This window comes from Thermobia domestica, chromosome 13, assembly GCF_964235325.1.
Source record: "Thermobia domestica chromosome 13, izTheDome1.hap1.1, whole genome shotgun sequence".
Lineage (NCBI taxonomy): Eukaryota > Metazoa > Arthropoda > Insecta > Zygentoma > Lepismatidae > Thermobia > Thermobia domestica.
In genome coordinates, this window is record NC_137466.1 from 146616762 (window position 1) to 146637772 (window position 21011).

A 21011-nucleotide genomic window follows, 5' to 3' on the forward strand; every position below is an offset into this window, starting at 1 on the left:
TAACACCCTGTATAATACAAATTCGTTCTGAAAAAAACAACAGGTATTTAGCTATATTAAAAGAAGAAATCGGAAATCATATTATGCAAACTTCCGTTAATTTGAAAGAAAGCAGAAAAATAAATCAAAGGAGTACAAGATCGTGAAGTAAAGTACTCAACTTTGTTTCCTGGACTACACTCATTTCTACACTCCTTCTTGATTCTCATATTCTTCCGATGTCCTTTAAAATCTTTTTTATCATTTAGCATTTAAAGTGATTATCCAAAGGTGATCGTGAATGCTTAACGTACGGTAGAACCCCTTTGAATCCATTTCAATTTCTCAACTCTATTCATTGAACATGTCGTTTTCCTGTGTTAACGCCGTTTCAATAGCCTGTTTGAACGATACGTAGATGTGCTGCTGTAGATAAATGGACTAATATAATTTTTTTTTAACCCTGTCTCTTTCCATCCATTTTCCAGACTTCCGAACTTCACACTACAAGCAATATCAAGATCTGCCGGTGTTCGATCTTTTGACGACAGGAGAGCTTGGCCCGTGGCCACTGTTGAGTCCTGCAGAGTGGAACGAATCGGATTTCAAACTCGATCAGCTACTCGGTGAACTGGCAATCTACCAGGTTCACACTCTGTTTGATATCTACGTCACCCCGGATGAGAAAAACGCCTCTCAATATACTTTGCAGGTAAGGTTTTGTGTTATTCTTTTTCTCTTTTTTTGAATTATACAAAAAGTATTTTTTTTTTAAAAAAAGAAACTTTTTCGCCATATGTTTTAGTTGTTTCACGTCCCTATAACAACATTTGAAATAAAGATGGCTTTACACTTTTTATTTCTCTTTTACGAATCCAGCCTGAAGGTTAATTACGTATCTGGTCACTATAGTGTAACGGCAAATTTTACTCCTCTTGAGCACGTTTTCCTCAGCTAAACTATTTCCATAATTTTGTTTTACAATTTTCCCATTGCAATATTCGAAGAACAAAGTGAACCTATCTCCATATTTTCCTGATTTCTCTATCCCTCTTTTTCTGAAACTAAATGCAAATGCATAAAATGTCAAAAAAAAAAAAAAACATACGTTACATATTACTAGTACCTAAGAAATGAGGTGAGTTAACAACAACGTATGTGGTATTTATGGCTAATTCCATTTGTAAATTACATAACAATAGACACCAGACGGTAGTAAGTGGTAATAATGAAACAACAGGAGCAAGGGAAAAGAACATATTTCTCATTTCTGTTACTTGGAAAGATTTGGCTATTTTTGATGTTCTAATAAAGTCGGCCTACTGATGTGGAGTGTATACTGCTGTTGTAGACCTCTTCTTCTTCTCAATAATTCCAAAATCCCTGTCACAATGTAAGAAAGTATGACCAGGTAACGGAAAATTATGTTGTACTTAATCAAAAATCCCTAGGTCGTGCACTAAGTAGTACCAGAATGCGATAAGATTTTTGTTTTTGTCGAGACCACCAAAAGAATCGGACCATGCTATTAGTTTCCTCCTTGTTTGAAGTACTTCGCTATTATTCTTTACATGGGCCATTAGACATGAGACTACATCTTGCGAACCTCGGCTGGCTACATCTTCTGGCCACACGTGCATAGATCCTCCGTATACGTCATACACTCCCATATTATATGTCCAAAGTTGCCTATAATAGAAAACAACATTTGTGGACATATGTGGTGTAGACAGTACCTGCTGCACATCAAAAACTATTGTCCATCCATATGTATTCTCTCTTGCAACACGAAAATCATGTTCCATCTGGGTTTGAACGGATTCAGTTTTTCGTAAGAAAAGTTCCCTTTCTTGCTCACTTCTTTTTCGTGGACTGTTGGTGTCGATATAAGTTTATCACACGTTTTTCATTTATCCAGTTTGAGATGTCCGAAATGAAGATTGAAATCTCTCTCGAAGGTCTCCCTGAAAGTGCGGAATGTTGCTAGCAGAATGGCTCATTCTGTTGCGTACTGGACGTACATATCGTAGAGCTTTTTCTCATTTAATTCAGGGGAAAGACAATATCGATTAGGGTTGTGTCGACGTGTGTAATGGTTTATGTATTTGGGAACACTGCCTATGAAATTACGAATGTGCTCTTTTGTCGTTGTGTCGACGTATGTAATGGCTTATGCATTTAGAAATACTGCCTATGAAATTACGAATGTGCTCTTTCGTCTCTTCGGGAATACAATTTTGTCGTGAGTCATGTTATAAAATATTATTAAAAATAATTATTAAATGGAACATTAGTTATCTGTACAATCTTCTTTTACTTCCGATACTTGCTGTTTCATCTCCCATTATCGCTGTGGCCACTACAATGTCGCCTGCATCAAGAATAGGAAGAGTAAAATGCGGAAAGAACATATCAGGTTCTTTGCACGCTACAAGTGTCAATTCCAATTCCTGATACGCTGTGCGCGCCAGCTTTTGGTGGACTTATAAACTTCCCACAACTCTGCATTTTTTTTTTTTTTTTTCAGGAAGTCGATTGACCTCTGAATGGTGATAATTCACTTTTCACAAAAATGTCACATATCAGGTTCTTGCATGCACCCATAGAATTTTGAGCCCTCCATTTTGAGCATGTGTCTTCGTAAAACATCATATCGTAGAGCGTTTTAACAGAACTCTTAAACAAAAAATGTGGAAAAAATTAATACTCAAGGATAGATATATTACAAGAATTGTTTAATGAGTATAATAATAAAGTACATAGAACAATTGGTATAAGGCCTATGGAAGTTAATAAGAAAAATTAATTGTTTTTAAGTTCGTTCTTCAAGCAATTATTGGAGCGTTCTCAACTGGTTTAAATGTGAATTTGCTCGCAAAACTTACAGGAAGTGAACACGTTCCTATCCACTCACCCACCAAGTTCTTTCGTTAACTTACAAAGTTTCACATCTAATTATAATGTACCAAAAATGCTGATGAATAAAATGATAAAAGGAGACTTTAGTGTTTGGAAAAGCAAGGTAATAGATATAAGGTAGTTAATACTAGTAACTAAGTTAACATGTTTCATGCTACGCAACAAGAATTATGAATTTACGTTCGTCTTACGCTCCAAAAGACATCAAACGATTTGCCAAGTTCACTGTAAAATCAATTTAATGATAGCAGCTGAACACAGAAGATGCTTATTATGAGTGGCAGGGTACAAATTAGTGTTATTGCTATCTCCCTGTATGCTTGATAGAATTTGGTAGGATCTAAATTTCCTTTATAATGAGAAAAATAATTTACTAATTAATTTCATTATCTTATTATTGTCTAAGTGACAAAAAGGAAATACTATCGCTATATGTTTTATATCGTTACTCATTAGTTTTTCTTTACAACTTATTTAGATGCAAGGTCTGACAATAAAGTAATGAGACAGGTTGTGTTGCAAGTAAAATAAAGTTGATTAATAGAGACCGGATGTTTAGGCACTAAAAACCTGGAAAATAGGCAGGCACTAAAAATTTAAAATTAGGCAGTAAAATAGGCACTAAAATGTAACGAAATAATGAAGATAAATACTCAATATAATTAAAAACTAGATTCAAGTCATAGATAATGTTCAAAGAATATAGTAACATACTTCTTTGTTAACATCTTCTTTTATTGTATATATAAAAACGAAACTTGTTATGCATTCCATATATGCTGGGAGAACCGGAAAGATGTGCACATACGTCAAGAGGTGATTCATAACATCAAAAGAAGACAAAAAATCCTTTTGCATGTTGTCGAATTCCACGTCGTGTAGGAGTGACAAGGGGGCGAACTTGGAATCCAAAATCAAATCCTGACAATTGGAACGAGACATAAAGGTGTGCACATACTTCGGGAGGTGATTCGTGACATTCAAGAGGACTTTTTGTCTTCTTTTCATGTCACGAATCACTTCTCGAAGTATGCGCACAACTTTCGGTTTCGTTCCAATTGTCAGAATTCGATTTTCGATTCCAAGTTGGCACTCTGTCACTTTTACCTGACACGGAATATGAAAAAAAAAAAAACAGGGACTGTTTGTCTTCTTTTGATATCATTAATCACTTCCCGAAGTATGTGCACATCTTTGAAGTTCACTCTGTATATATATATATATTGCAACGTACCACGTGCTTGTGTTTACAGACACCTAATATACACATCTATGTGTGTATGTTATATAAATTACATTTTTCCCACTAAGGGCTTAATTTGAAGAAAATTCATAGAATAGGCAACATTAGGCACTAAAGCAATTATTTAGGCAGTAAAGGTCGAAATAGGCAAAATAGGCAAAATAAAATTGGCTTAAATTGAAACTATAACTCCCCATATAAAGTTTAAAACGTTATTTTTGATCATATCTTTAATATTAAAGAATAGGCTTAACATCCGGTCTCTATTGATTAACAATAAATCTAGTTGAATGGAAGCGTTTACTACCGTAAATGGTCGTAGATTATAGTAAACTTGTATTCTACGGAAAAGGGGTTAAAATGTTTCATTTCCCAGATTTTACGTTATACTGTATATCAGAACGCAAAATGTGCTTAAAGGATGTATTAGCCGAAAAAAAAGAAGAAGAAGAAGAAAATGATAAAGTAACGTTATTATTATAGGTAAATACAACTGAACAATGTACCTGGATTCATCCGCCATTTTTCATTATTTTCAACATTTTTTACATTAAAATATTATCAAACAACCATTTATAATAAAACAAATAATTGTGATTAAGGAAAAAACAAATAACCTAATAAATTTGCTTTCATGTGTATGTTTACTTACGCTGCAAAGTAGCATTTGAACATAATAATATAATAGGAAATATACTAATAACAAAACTGAATCTTGTGAACATTTATTTGGTGTCATTTTAACATTAAAAGAATCGGGAGTTCTGCACATAAGACACAATCGTGCTTTATCGCCGAGAATCATTGGTTAAACATGTGATTGATTAGAGATTAATCATGTGGTCTACAAAACATGCCTCAAACACCCAAATTGCTATATTTAATCGTATTACTCAAGTTTGCAATTCAATCGTAGCAAGATAGTGAAATTTTTTTGATTATTATTCAGGGTATACGACCTCCAGAAATTGAAATATTTGTTAAGAATTCTATGCATGATGTGGGAGATGGAAATTTAACTGGGATCCTGAGTAAAATAGACTCCTTTCGAAGAAATAATTGTCACAACAAACAAGATAGATTTTGAATTACGAATTTTAGTACTCACGCAAAGCACAATTGATAAAGTAGTAACCCTGCACAAATCAACGAGATGTGAAATCGATATTCCAAACACATGAGCGGACAGTGCTTCTTCAACATCTAACGAAAAGAAAGAGATCACTAGGCGTATTCTACTGAAAATTTAGATTGTCAAGAAAGTGATTCAAAGGAAATATATATATTCAGGAGGTAGCTATTTGAGAAAATATAAGTGGTTCAATGACAATAGAACAATGGTATTTCACCATAAGAAGCATCAATATACGTAGATTGAACTGATAAACGTAAGGAGAGTAGTAGTGACGGTAACTGTAAATTTAGATTTATCACCAATGTGAGATCAAGTACAGGCAAATATAGGGTAAATAATTATTGTAGTTGAACGAACCATAATCGAGCAGGTTGACAAGCTGTCTCGCGATCTATCATTACTTCCCTTTGAGGAAGCAAAGTACCTAGTCCAAATGTAGATTTCATGCGCATTAATCCCAACCGAATTTGCTCGCAAGATTTCAGGCGAACAAATGATAACCAAACGAATTTGCAAAATGACTCGCTACCTGTTTCTATATTTCGAATAAATGACATATCTGATCTAACTTCAGACTTTACGAGTTGCAGTGACCATAGACACATGAGTTCACAGAATGTCCTGTCAGACACTGATATAACTCGAATAGACCATGAACTTAATACAGGCGAAGATTTTATATACGAGATTGTGTTTTTTCATACACACATTATGATGGTGTTTACAACATGAACTTAACAACAACGATCTCATGTAAACATAGGTCCTGTAAATGATTGGATTGCTGTGATTAAAATGTGTAATTTTACGTGCAGTAAGAAAACATCTCTATAACGCAACCAATTGAAGGAAGTCACCGTACAAACTACCATACACAGAGCATTATCTTGCGCTGGTGAATATTGGGTTTAGCAGACAGAGACGTTGAGCCATGGGTAGCAAGCAATGGTACGAACGCTTCTTGTTATCATACATCACCCACATTTTATCACACGTAAAAATACGGTCCAAAATTGGACAAGTTTTGTTCCTACTCAGCAAGAATAAGCAAATGTTGAGGCATTGGAGTGTGTTTGCGTCAGTCAGCTCGTGTGGGACCAACTTGCTCATCTTCCACGATCGTCCAAGCTCATGTAAATGTAAACGAATTTCATCACTTACCTCAAACCTTCGATCGAGTTCCTGACATGTCTGGATCGAATCCTCTTCAATAGCTGCGATCAGCTGGTCCACATTGAATGATTTTGGTCTCCCAGATCGAGGTTTATCTTCTAGGCTCTCATCACCAATCGAAAAGGTTTTAAACCACTTACGTGCGGTTTGTTCGCTAACTGTAGCCTCTCTGAATGCCGAGCATTTTTTCTTGCTGCTTCAGTACTTTTGTGCCCAATTTGAACTCGTAGAGTAAACAAGCCCTAATCACTGCATTTGACACAGCCACAGTTCACACTGAATATTTCAACTCTCACAACTGAGTGCAACGTCTTCTCTACGATACCAGACGTGCCACTGAATAAGCTTTCAGACAACGGCACACGCACCTAGAAACTACATTATCTCCGAATACTCGAGGGAAAAAGCAGCGACGTTTTACAAAACGACACGTACTTTTTGGGTCACCTGATATGTAAATTTAATATCGAAACAGATCTATAATTCGCAGATGCAATAGAGGGCTAGTGAGAGGTGAAACCTGTTAAGTAGTAAATTTTTATCACTTCCGCTCTCAATGAAGAAATACAGGAGAAGGTGGAATCTTTCCCTAAGACGCTGACCGATTCCAGAATACTGCTTACCACTATGTATGACTGTTTTTGTCCTATTGCGATCCACGTTGAAAGGGTTAATATCTACCACTTACGGTTTAAAATCATCGATTCAGAGAAACTGCTTTTCATTATCTACGCGCATAACCATTTATGCTGTCTGCAATCAGCTAATAAATTTTTACCACTTCTGGATATAGTCGAGTAACAAAAGTGGCGATTGCATGTTTCCTTGAGATGCTGAATCAATTTCAAAAATACGCTTCTCGATATCTCTTATTGTTTTTGTTCTATGGATATCAACATTGAAATCTGAAAATAGCTGATTTCTGCCACTTCAAGTTTGAAGGGAGAGTTAAACGAGAAGATGAATTCTTGGGGCGCGCAATTGATTACAAAAAATAAATAAATAAATAAATAAAAGTTTCTCGATGTCTCTTACGTTTTTTCTCTGACACATGTCGACAGAAAGACGAACGGACGTGCATAGCCGTTTTATGAGACTTCCGACGCGTACGTATAGTAAAATTAAAAAGTCTACTAGAACAGAATGTCTTGGAAACTTTCAGGAGCTGGTTAAATCGGTCAAGAAGAAACATGTTGAAATTACTGTGCTATACATAACTAATTGTCGTTGCAGATAAGCATTGATAACGAGCAGCGGATTGCTAGCAATAGGATTTTTTGTTTATGGGGGAGGAGTTAAGACAATGCGGAATATTGGATTAATGAAATACAAATAATTGCTAGCCTACAGTTCTTACCAGTAGCGTGAGCAAGGAGGAGGGAGTTCAGGGTATAAATCCACCTTGAGCAAGATATGGAAAATATACATGTACTATATTAAAATACTCATATATTCAAAAATAAGTCTGTTTTGAAAGGATTTGAGATGCTACAACCGCTCCCTTGATGAAATTCTGCGTACGCCACTTGTTCTTACTGTTACTTTCTTCAAATACTTGCAGAAAGCCATTTTTGGTCCTACTATTTTTGGAAGAGCTTCTGGACCTTTCTATACCTCTTCTGAGACTTTTTAAAAATGAAAATTATGAATTTTTATTTCTGGAAGTAAAATAGACAGTGTTTGCCAATAAGTTGATACAAAAAGTCGCTAAGTGGAAAATAAAATGACTCCAATTTTTCGTGAAAAGTCGCTAAGAAATTATTCCTGGAATTTTATTTGTCTTTATCTCATACATCTATATATATATCAGGTATGTGATCAATTCAAGCCATAATACTATCTACGCTACAAATACGCATAATACGTAAAAACGTACATATATATATATTCACTGTATGATCAATTTCACTCACGAATAAAAGTAAAAGTCTACACAAAAAAATCGTACATCCCACACTGTTTTACTCACGCTTCTACAGATAATCAACTTGCTATTGGTAATATATTATTTATGTCTCTAAACGGAAGCTCTGCAAGCTAAAGAACATTAAAGTTTGGAATTGGTCCTCGTTAGAGGGCAAGAGATAAAATCCATCAAAGCGGGAGAATATGGACATAATTGCCATTTACTTTCCCACCTCGTCAACATCTGCGTCGATTCAAATAAGCAAAAGCAAAATAAACATATATCTGAACTGATTTCAGCTAATAATACTTGATTAGAGGACAAGTTCTTTGTAGCTTAAAAGTCGTTAGGTTTGTAAGTAAGTCGCCAAATTGGCATTTAAGAATCACCAAAATAGGAAGCCGCTAATCGGAAAAAATATTTTTGTCGCTATTCTAGAAATCGAATCCCCTAGATTTAGCGACTTTTCTCCCAAATTGGCAATACTGGAAACGAAACCATCGATCGAAAAACAGAATAAAGGCTTTACTACATTAGTTCCTCTGTAAGTATGTTGGACGTCTAAATTCTTATACCAAAGATCACATTGACTCACATATTCTGACAGAGAACAAACGGTTATCAACAATGTCTGAGCATAAACAAAACTCTCATTTATATTAGAGGCAACTATCAGTTCTGGAGTTTTACTTTATGTACAGACGTTTAGCAACTAGAATTTGATATATTACTACTCTTCAAGGCATTTAACATTTTGGCGTCTTTCTTCTGCTCATGTCCTTTTCCCTGTATCTGTTGTGAGTCCATCTGAATAAGAGGAACATTGACATTCTATAATCTGCTAACTAATTTCATGGTTGGATCTGAAGAAAAATTATGTGCTAAAACCTTATGTAAACCAGTAAATACATACGAGGGTGTATAAAAAATTCTAGACAACTATACACTAAAATGTATTCATCTGATATAACTTTGAGCAACATACATGTGAAAAGAGGATTTAGGATTTAGATTTGTGGGCTTTCGGCATCTAATACCATTTAGCCCGTCACGTTTTCAGGGATGACGTCCCTCGACGAGCACACTATCCGGGGAAAGGGAAGGAAGGAAGCGGCCTGGGACCTATAAGTTAGATACCACCGCGGCATTTGGCTGGTGTAAATGAGGAAAACCTCATTCAGGGTGGCTGGCCTGAAAAAGCATTTTACACTTTTTCGGCCGAGTGCCCCCACAGGGAATCGAACCCGGGATCGCTCGCACCGAAGGCGTACATGTGAAAAGAGTTCTCGTATGTAGAGATAATTGATCCAGCTCCGTTGCCACTTGAAACGCGTGCTTTAAGTTATATTTTCAAGGGTACCAAGGACTTTCTGTGTACTACACAGCATATTATTCACACTATAAAAAGGGCGATCGACTAGTTATAGTTTGATATTCAGCAACAGAAAGAAGTATCAAGTTTCGTGAGTAACGCGGATGTGGAAGTGTGTTCATGTTCTTGGCAAGAAACATACACTACAAGAGCTTGGTGAGAGGTTTCATTTTCAACTTAGATGGATCTAATTGCCCCCTCCCGATACATTTCAAGTCTTTACAACGAATTCCCTCCCTTTGGCAGCAAAGAAGATAACAGGAGAACTCAGCATTTATAGTTTGATCTTTAGGATAAAACAATGACACTCAATCTCTCAAATGTCGAAGAAAATGATGAGCGTGGTTTCCTGCTTCGCCTTCTCAATTCTTGGGTATTTTGGTACCTTGCATTGTGCAGAGGGCATGCTAATGGCGCTTTTTGCTTCCTGTAGATGGTCAGAAACCTAGTCACGAACTTTGGAGGAAAGTTTATCATGTTCAAATGACACATGAGAACTATTTCCACTCTTCCATATTACACATTTGTAGCAATCTTCCTAACGGTGCTTCAGCTATACTTATGCACAACTCACTAAATGGTTTTCACATATTTAAGTGTTGAACCTGTGAAAGGTAACACCGATTCCAGACATCTTCAAATAACATTCTGTCTCTGTTGAAGTTTGTGTATCAGTCATAATACCTTATCTGACTCATGACCTCATTTCCTTACCTCTTTGCATCATTTCAAATTTATCAGCTCCAGAATTGCTGAGTTTCAATCACAATTTGATTTTCGCTCTTTACTTCAGTTTAACATCCATGCTGGAGTCGCAAATGCAAAGGAGTCACATGCCTGACCACGTGTGTGAAGGTCCTGATGTCTCCTGATACAGCATCTCCACTCTCTTCTCCAAACCATAATACACGCATTCACGGGCTGGCATCTATAGGCGGAAGGAACTTGTCTCAAAGTGTATTGACCCATCTGTGTAGTTGCAATCAACTAAGACTAAAGTTAAGATGAAGCTAAACATAACCAATAAACACAAAAGCCTTAATCCTATTGGAAAATTGATTCGCAAAAAATATGAAAATCCTTCAAAAATTTAACTATTGTATTCTGGTACTACTGTGCCGGTGCTGTGCCATCAGTTAATAGCTCAGAATAATCTCTAAAATACTCATTGAATAAATGTAACAATTGGGGATGAAACTGATGCACAACACGAAACTTAACTGCGAAATTATGGTTGAATTTAAATAAAATTCAAATGTTTCAATTTTGAAATGAAATGAAATGAAATTTTTGAGTTTTACGTCCCACGGTTATGCCGGTTAGGCTAAAGGAGACGGTGATGATGAGTAATGAATGAAATGGTGGAATGAAGAAAATGGGAGAAAACGGGAGAACCCCGATGAAACTCACGCACACGGTGTTTGTTCACCACAAAGTTCACTTGGCGGGTGTCGGGATCGAACCCGGGACCCCAAGCACTAGTGGTGAACGCTCTACCACTAAGCCACCACGGCCCCAAGTTTCAATTTTGAGAATGACTAGTTGAGGAAAAGATGTGAGAGAGAAATAGGTTATGACTAAAAGATAAAGGATGAGCACTAGCCTGACAGATACGATGAGACTGGTGTCATCCGGATCATCTGGATGATGAATGGTTTTCCCTGGAGGAGTCTGGATATATTAGAGTCAGCCAACAACTAGATTTTAATCCTGCTGGACTGCCAGGGGCGGCGAGTTCTCTCGTACGATACGTCTCCGATGATGTTCTCCTACACCTTCATTCCACTAGTCAGATATTGTACTCTATTGAATCTGCGGCGATGAACCAACAGAATAGTACTCTCAAGACATAGAGTTGTACTCCAATAGAGCGGCGTGCCTCTCACGACGATCCTGCACCTTCCTAAACTTTGTGGCGAATACCCCTTTTCGATGTGTCCTCCATGGTTTTGTTTAATCGAAAAACGATGACTCTGACGTTTAGTGAACTAGGAAATGTCAAGCTAGGCGGAAAGGAACGCGGAAAAGCAAGAAGGAAACTAGTTGCGTTTATTGACAATTTTCAAAAGTAACAATTAACAAATACATGCTTATACAAATTGTCTGGCAATGTACAACATTAATAAAAGTTTTGTTGCGTTGGATTTTAAATGTTCATAGTTCTGTCGTGGATAAATGTAATTTAATAAAGTAATTGAATTTAGCGAATTAAGTTAAGAGTTTGTACAATCATGGTCACTTCACATCTAATACACAGCTACTTCACACTACATGTGTTTCTATATTATTCTTTCTTTCCTTTTCTTTACAGTTTTACAAAGGTCAACCTGCAATTGAAACAGCATATTATCTCAATGCAAGCAATTCGGATTACATACGCTACTTGAGATCATATAAAAGGTTACTCCGTGAATCAGTATTGTTGTTAACTCAAGGTAACCAAGATTCATTACAAGAAACAGATGATATGTTGGAATTTGAAAGTATTTTTGCAAATGTAAGTATTCACATCTTATTATTATTGATACTGAAACATTCTTACTTCTGTACTCGATCTTTATATATATATATATATATATATATATATATATATATATATATATATATATATATGGTGTTCTAAAAATAGGTTTTACAGGTTAAAATAAAGCGAAAATGTTATATGATGGTATACCCTCCGGGGCCTCCTTTAGCCACTATGGTGAATCAAAATTTCACTATGTGGCAATGTTGCAGATTAACTTGGAACCATTAGCATTAGTCTACGAATCCATCAAACAACTACATCAATTGCTACACTAATAAGTGTTGTTAGTGTCAATATATATCGACTTTAACTGTCATCTGAAAAAAAAAGTGTAACTATTTGGTAGATTGGTAGATCTACTCTAAAGTTCTTTATCTGTGACGTTGCTACATAGCGCAATTCGCGTCTCCAGACAAGGACGCGAAAAGTATATATATATATATATATATATATATATATATATATATATATATATATATATATATATATATATTGCTTTATTTTGACTTGTAAAATAGTGTTCTGTGGTCCGTAGGCGAAATTGCTAGAACACCCGATATGGTTAAGCTTTTTTATATAAATATAAATATGCATTTTCAACGTTATTTTTTACTTTACTTCATTTATTTATTATAGATTTTGGTTCTTGAGTCGCAAATTGCTAAACTAATTTAAATTTGCATCGTAATTTGTGAGTTTTGTATTGCATTTTTAGTAGCGTAAGGAATAACAATAAATAATGCAATGAAAAGCAATACTTCGAAAAAGTAATTATCGAAAGCCAGTAGCATTTATTTAACAGAAAAACTTCTAACTTTGTCTTTTAGATTGTAGCTGGTTTTTAATGCGTTCATGTTGAGTTTTTTTTATTAAGCGCTTAGTTCGGAACTGAGAATTACAAACAGTCTACAAAAATGAACCTTCGTTTTCAAGATAAAGACACAATAAGTTAAATTTCACACAAATGTTAAACTCCTAACTAATATTGTAGTCAAATGCTACACGGATCTTTTCATTTTCCCACCTCTCTATAAGTGCTATACCAAACTACTTTTCTTTCTCTATTTTCAATGTAAATCAAGAGAGCTTAGCAAAAATAGTATGAACCCTTTACCAAAGCTTGAAACAAGTATGAAAAAAATAGAAGGATAGAAAAGAAAGTACTGCTAAAGTCCCGTGTTTTTGCTAGTGATGTTGTTTCCGAAAAATAAGATGAGTTCTTGCATCTCGAAATCTAATTAAGGAGCTTTATTTACAGATGCAATATAATGCTAAAGCTTGCAGCCATTCTTATGAGCAGTCTTCAGTAATATGGTGTGCAGTTCATAGTGCATTGATTTGTGCTATTGAGAATCTAAAATATCCACAAAAGGAAATATGATGTTAGGTTTCAACGCTCATCACTATGTGAGAAAAAAGGCTATTCTCCCCTCAGCGGATCAAAATCACATGCAGCTGTCATTCTTTGCTCTTTCTGACGTTTATTAGTTGTTTTTTTTTCCTTTGGGCAACCACTTCGTATATACAAAATTTGTAATAACCCAGCTTGTCAGTCAGAACCCTATGCAAGGTTTTCGCACACTTCTGGAAACTCTTTGGCGAATTGAATAGCGGTTTTTCGTTAACGCATTTCACCAGGTCGTCCGTCTGAACACTAAGCCTTCAGCTACACTCATCATCATGAACATTTGTTGAACACTCTTCCCGAAACTCTGCACCAGAGTCTGACCTGCCCTTCCTCACTACTGTCAGTCCGTAAAGGGCACACAATTCCCGATGGATGTCTGCTGCATTCTGTCCTTTGGTGTTCAGAAATCGTACGACAGATCTCACTTCACATTTGATGGGATTTTGTATTACGGCATCCATTTCACTTTACTGCTACTTGCACATACATAATTCTACTTGGAAGATTCTATCTCTATTTGCAAGCATAAAATACTAGGGCGTGCTCCTGTGTATGTTCAACTTCATCAATGTTGCCAACCCCGCGTAAAGATTACCGACCCTATTTTTTGACAAGGGCCTCGTAATTATCACATTAATTAACATTCTTGCGTCGTATTTTGGAATTCTCTTATAGGAGTGATAATCTAGATCATTCGTGATGTCGTTCACTATGGTTACTTGTTTGTTTATAAGAATCAATTCGTGAACATACGCAATGTTCTCATTTCTCGTTATAATTGATGATAAACATCTTTGCACAACTATAATTACTTCTCGCTCAGTCACGATGGAAGAGCGTTAAATCCCGAGTGGCTTATTTCCTCCCAACGTATGTCTATTGAAAACAACTAACTATGTAACTTGTTTCACTTAATATATTTTGTTTTCTTTTTATTACAAAAATTGTGAAAAGCCTATGTCTTCTATGTTTTCTTTTTATTACAAAAATATTAATATGTAACATAGTCGCCCGTACTTCCGTGTGCAAATTTTGTTACACTAATTTACAGAAAAATCTCATTTTTTAAAAAATCAATTAAGGACGGAGGACTAAATCTGTTAATTTGTAAGATTCCCTGATCAAAAATACGAAGAACTTAAGATTACTTTGGTAGGATTAATTCGCTCTAAGACTTCAGTATGTGGGCACACTAAGCAGGCTTTCGTACAGAAAATTTTGTCCGGGGGAACAGAACTGGACGTGTGATGACACCGTACAGGAACACTATTTGTTAAACGACGTATTCTGAAGAGTGACTTTTAATTGCAAATTTTGGTGAACAACATTGTATCCGTGGATTTTCTCGGTGTTTTCTCGTTTTCTCCCACATTACCATTCCACCAATTCCTTCATAATAATTCGTTTTCATTAATCATCTACCTTCTTTAGCTTCATGAGCATAGGGCTAAGCAGGGATGCCAACAGGTGTCTTGTTGGGCCCAGCTTTCACAGATGAAATTATTTGACAAGATAGTTTTTCATTAAAAATACATAGGAAATCAAATTTGGAAGATGCCAGGTTTGGGGAGATAAAGGTATATTTCAAGAGTAGAATGGTACCTTTGTGTTGCTGATTGATAATTTGGAGGGATAGTGGTAAATTTCGGAGGTGATGCAAAAGCCATTGGGGGATCAACACCCCTAAACATATGCGAGAGACGTAAGCACACAATACAAATATATTGTCTTGTGAAACTACGAAAATGTTCCATTTCGTCATAACTAGAACAACAAAATGAAGCTATTCAATAACAGACGTCATTACGTACTTTTAATATAGAAATCGAGATTAGCACAATTTCGTTGGGCCAAGTTCCAATATACAGTTGGACGTTATAACGCTGTTAGACGATAAATCCACCAACTGTTGCCGATACGAAAGCATATCAATGAAAACAAAGTTGGCAGCTGAACCATCTGCAACTCCACTGCACACAGTAAAAAATAAAAAAAAATAAAAATAAAAAAATAAAAAAAAATAAAAAATAAAAAATAAATTAAAAACTAAGAGAAAACACTGAACAGCTTAATTAGAGGATTAATTGTGGTGCTTTTGAGTGAACCGACTTCAACATGTTATTTTATTTAGTTCTCATTGTAGAATCACATTTATACAAAACAAACAAACAAATAAATAAACTATATATATACGATTGCAGTAAACATATTGGACAGCTGCTACAAAGGTTATTAGTTCCAATTTCAGTCGCATAACTGTTTGCCTAGTGTTGTGTTTGGTCAGTTATTATTTACCAAAAAAGTGGTTTTAGTATTGACCGTGCATAATAGTGACTTTCCTGTGTATACTCTCTGTGTAATGTCTGTTTTCTATTAATAAAAATGGTATGGGTTGTTACTGTTGTTAATTAAAACGTATATTGCCTTATAAAGGGGATAGTTTTTAGATTGGAAGTGATTAAATTCATTATTTAATGATGCTATTGTTATTATGTAATTTTTAATAGAGATGGAAAACTTAATATACTTAAAGTAAAATACACGTATAGCATAATAAGTTTATTTTCTTGTTTGCTTGTTTGTTTGTTTCTTTACTTTCTTTTCATTAAGCTGGACAAGCGAAACTCTTACGTGTTTCTTTGGATCCACTTTTCTCGAGAACGATTCAACCTAATTGATCACATTTTGAACAATGGTCATAATCTAGACCAGTAGTTCTCAACCAATGTGTCGCAACACATTGGTGTGTCACGCAGTCCCCTAAGGTGTGTCTCGAAATTTTAGAATTTAAAAATTACGAAGAATTTAACAATAATTAGTTAAAATTTAGATAGACTGTACCAATCAACACCTCCAGTGGTAGCAATAATGATCAGTGCTATATAGAGTCATTGTAAATACTAACAGGCTTCACTATTATAATATATTATTATTATTATTATTATTATTATTATTATTATTATTATTATTATTATTATTATTATTATTATTATTATTATTATTATTATTATTTATAATAATAAAAATATCAAACAAGCATGTTCTGGACGTTTAGTAAAATGTGTCGTCAGTCAGAAAAGGTTGAGAACCACTGGTCTAGAGTGGGCAAACATTTTATAAGCAGGCCAAAGAAAAAGAAAAAATAGGTGGGTTATATGATTTGTTTAAAACAACAATTATACATTTTAGGAAATTCCTGTAATATTAAGCCTTAAAATGACAGGGAATGTGATGAATGAAATTGTGAGTGCTTTTTCTAGAAGTTTTGCTTTATAATTCGAATTTGGATGCATTGGTTGTCAGAGGCAGTTAAATTTGCCAGACTACATATAAATCATGTGGAGAGCCCGATAGAACCTTTCTTGAGGGCCGAATGTGGTTCACGAGAAGCTTGCAAATCACAGTTTAAAGCAGTGATGACCAAATGGCAGCCCGCGAGTATGTTTCATCCGACTCACGAATAAAAATGTACAATTTTATTTGTCTCCCTTTCGTTTTTGTTCTACAGGAAGAGTGTAGCTGTTCACCATAATTTATCTAAATCTAGATTTCACTTTTACCCATGAAGATAATTTGTTTAATATTTTAGTTATCAAGCTCATTGCTCAGTCAAGTCTGTTGATTTTTTTTAAGTACAGATTTAGTTACTTTCAGATGATCATACCTCAGATTCTAATTGGCCTAACCTAGGCGTATTACTGAACAAGAGTAATATGCCTAGGACATACGTAGAATATAACTAATTCGCAGAATAGTATATTAATATACCTAGGTAATATTTCTTGAATTCATGTTATTGTATGTTTAATATTATTTATCTAATAGCTGTAATTACCTGGTCTTAATTCAGAACCTGGAAAAAGGAGCAAGTGCTCGTTGTTCCCAGGTCTTCATTCAGAGTCTGGATACGTGAGAGGGAAAAGAATGTTTTCATTATCATTCCGTTACCCTAATCTTTATCCTTTGCTGTATGTAAGACCGCAAGAACAAACTGTAATACTGGTTGCGTACATGCCAGGCGTTCTTAGAAACACCTTGGAATAAGCAATTTGTTAGCTAAAGAGACAAGATCAGTATTCATTTACTTAATACTGGGGTAGGTTAGAAGAGTAGGATTTCCTATTAGAAATTTGAGGTTTCCACGATATTTTAAAAGATAGTTGCTATCCATGGAAGACCAATCTGTTACATCTGAAATTGTAACTGGATGTTTATCGAACTAAGTTAATATGAACTGAATGTAGGCACCAAACACCCGATATGAATTTTTAGAACTGAAGAGAAATTTGCGATTTAAACAACATTGAAGTTTAAAGACAAACTAAATATAACTTTCTTACAAGTTTAAAGATGAAAGCATTCTCAACCATGGCTTATGACACTAATTCTGGACTGCTTCGGTGCCAAAAGGCCTTACTCCAATAAATAAATAAATAAATAAATAAATAAAATAAAGGGAGTGGACAAATGCTTTTATTCACTTCTATAGATGGATATCTTTTTAAAAAGACTTTTGTAAATGTAAATCTAGAAAACGAAAGCTGCATAATTATGGGGTTGGTTTTCAGTATAGTCGAAATATAAATTGTTTATGAGATACTGAACTTCAAATTTCTCTCCTGTATTTCTTCTTTTTTATTTTAGAATTAGGCCACTTGGAATCCAAGTGGTCCGTTTATTTCCTCACTGAGACATAAAGGATTCTTAGTCGCTACAGAGGTAGTTTCTATGTATCAAAGCTCAGTACTAGGTATACATTAGTATTGAATACCCAAAAAGAGAAATTCTGCTTATCGATCCATCTTTAATTTAGATTCAAATACTTATAATTATTTTATTGAGAAAATTTTAAAAACACTATAATCTTAATTCGAACAGTAATATCTATTGAACTTATTTTTGAAAAGTTATTAGTTAGCTTTATCCGATGTTCATTTCTCAATGCAGTCTTCTGCATGAAAATGTCCCAAGTTTCTCCTGTTATTTACAATTTTTGATAATATCATGGTTTTGTCTTTCGAATTTTAGATTACAGATAGCACAAAATGTAGCTCCTCCCCGGTTAATGGAAGTGACGAGAGTAGTGAAGGAAATGGTCGAATGACGCTTCTAGAACTTGAAGAACAAGTACCAGAGGTAAGTACGTAGAAGTTTCACTTGTAATATTTGGCAATTAACAAATCCCCAATTCACATTTAGTTTTTAGTCTTTGTATATTTTCTTGTTATTTGTAGCGTGTGTTAGAAAATTCAGATTCTAGAGCTTATTTCCATAGGTGTTTTCTCTGGAACTGGGTGTTACAATAACACAAAATAGGTCAAATGATGTTTCGAATGATTTCATTTTTATACAATTTCCTGTACACAACAGGTCTTATTTTTATATGTAATTAAGGTTTTTCAGTTTAGGCTGCTTTGAAATTTTGTGAAAAAGAATCATAACATTCTTTGGTTTGATTGTCAATATCAAAGGACCACTCTATTGCCAGTCACGTATGCTGGAATGAGGATATCATGCGGTAATCCATTCAGTAATCCTTATATAACTTATGTAATAAATGATAGACGATTCTTCACCCCATATGCTCACTATTGAACATTTTGTTCTTTCTTAAGGCCGTGACTAACCAAAGGGTGTTTTCAGCCGAAATTATTTCTCGTATAAGATAAAGTGGTGAATAACTTCCCGAAGTAGTATGGAAACTATTTTTTGTCTACAAAATTTCTTCAAATACTGACCTACCTCAAATACTGTATGTTCACTTTTTTATATTTTAAAATCGCCTCACACTTCATTAAATATTACTTTTAACAAAGAAATATGATGGTGCAGAAGAAAACATAAATATAAACATAGGTGCAGTATTGGAGTATGTGGGACTTTACCTGGCCATAAGGGATGCAGGTACAGTCAAAAACAATATTAAGTATAGGTTGGAGGTATAAGAAATGATAGCTCCCACCTATACTTAATATTATTTTTGACTATACAATCTATTATAATATACAAAAAGTAAAGTTCAGCATTCAGTATTAACAATCACAAATTTCTGGATGAATTTCGAAGTATATAAAATAAATAGTTTTCATAACACTTTCGAAAGAAATATGCCATGCTATTAAATAAGGAATTTCTTTCGCATCCCAAGTGTTGGACATAGCTTAATTATTATCGTAACCAGAAAGTCTTCATTGCTGACGTAGAGCTCCAGCCTCATTGATGTACTTTGGAAAGTTGGACAAGTGAGTCGCAATCGACTTTTGATGTCAAAAGTAGTCGAGCCGAGAATCCAGGTTCTCACTAAATGGAGTCTATTTTAGCTTATGGTTTACCTACCGAGACCGAGAAGAATCACAGTTGCGCACCACAAGTTCGAATCGATCTCTAGAATTCACAGAAGGCGTATATTCCTCAACCAGGGGATGCAAACAACATGGAGGCAATATAATGTTAGATGAGTCTTCTTCACAATTTTTGCTTTAGCTTTACATTCTTACGCAACAATAAAGCTACGAAGAACATGGTACAGTGGATACACCTAAATGTCAGGAACCAATTTGAGAACTGATAAATATTTTATTGACTTAATGCAAAAGTGCTTCACATGTTCCCCACCATCTTCAACACATTTCTTCGTAGGTTTTATTTTCCTCCCTCCACAACATGCGAAGTTCTCCAGCTGTTGAAGTAATCCAGAAGTGACTTAGATAAAGGATTTGCACAGAACTACCTCAAATTTTCGGAATTCCCTACATAGCAAAGCCTATGAATTTGAAGTAAGGTGACCATGGTTATTATTGAATAGACCTCTGTTCTCCTCTTCTAGCGAATGAGAATGTTTCAATTAGCCACTATGCCATTCAAAAATAATAAAACACAATTACATTTAGGTTTCTTAGTTATTCTACATTAGAACCGTGTTTAAATTGGAAGTATAATTTTCTCAGGAGGATCGAGAATGAGATTACGAGCACCAAAAAGAATTTCTCTAAGCACGATACTACGAAGACAACACGTTTTAGTTTAGTTGCCTTAGTAGTTTACTTGGGGGAATTTATAAGAAAGTTATATTTTTTTGAAGGTTCTCAGTTTTAATTTACCCTGTCCTTGTGTGTGTGTGTGTGTGTGTGTGTGTGTGCGTGCATCGGTTCTGGAGAAAAAGTAAGGCATCGAGCTTGTTGCTGAAGGTAATATTGAAACCGGAAGTGATGGGAATTAACCATTTTAACGCTGATCCTTATTGAGCAAAAACGATAATAGATAGCGAGAAGGAATTTCACACAATCGATTAAGCGTCCTAACAAACTACGTTTCATTTTCGTCCTGAACTCTTCACTAAGACCGGAAGT

At 35.0% G+C, this 21011-nt stretch overlaps 1 protein-coding gene across 1 annotated transcript in view; it reads left to right on the top strand.

Annotated features, from left to right (window-relative positions):
- The window catches only part of LOC145668623 (endothelin-converting enzyme 1-like), a 438357-nt gene that overhangs the window by 310044 nt on the left and 107302 nt on the right, over positions 1 to 21011 (top strand). The window contains exons 5-7 of the mRNA XM_081736665.1: positions 468 to 691; positions 12039 to 12224; positions 18691 to 18798. Coding sequence (XP_081592791.1) covers positions 468 to 691; positions 12039 to 12224; positions 18691 to 18798 — 518 coding nt within the window. The remainder of the gene's footprint in view (positions 1 to 467; positions 692 to 12038; positions 12225 to 18690; positions 18799 to 21011) is intronic.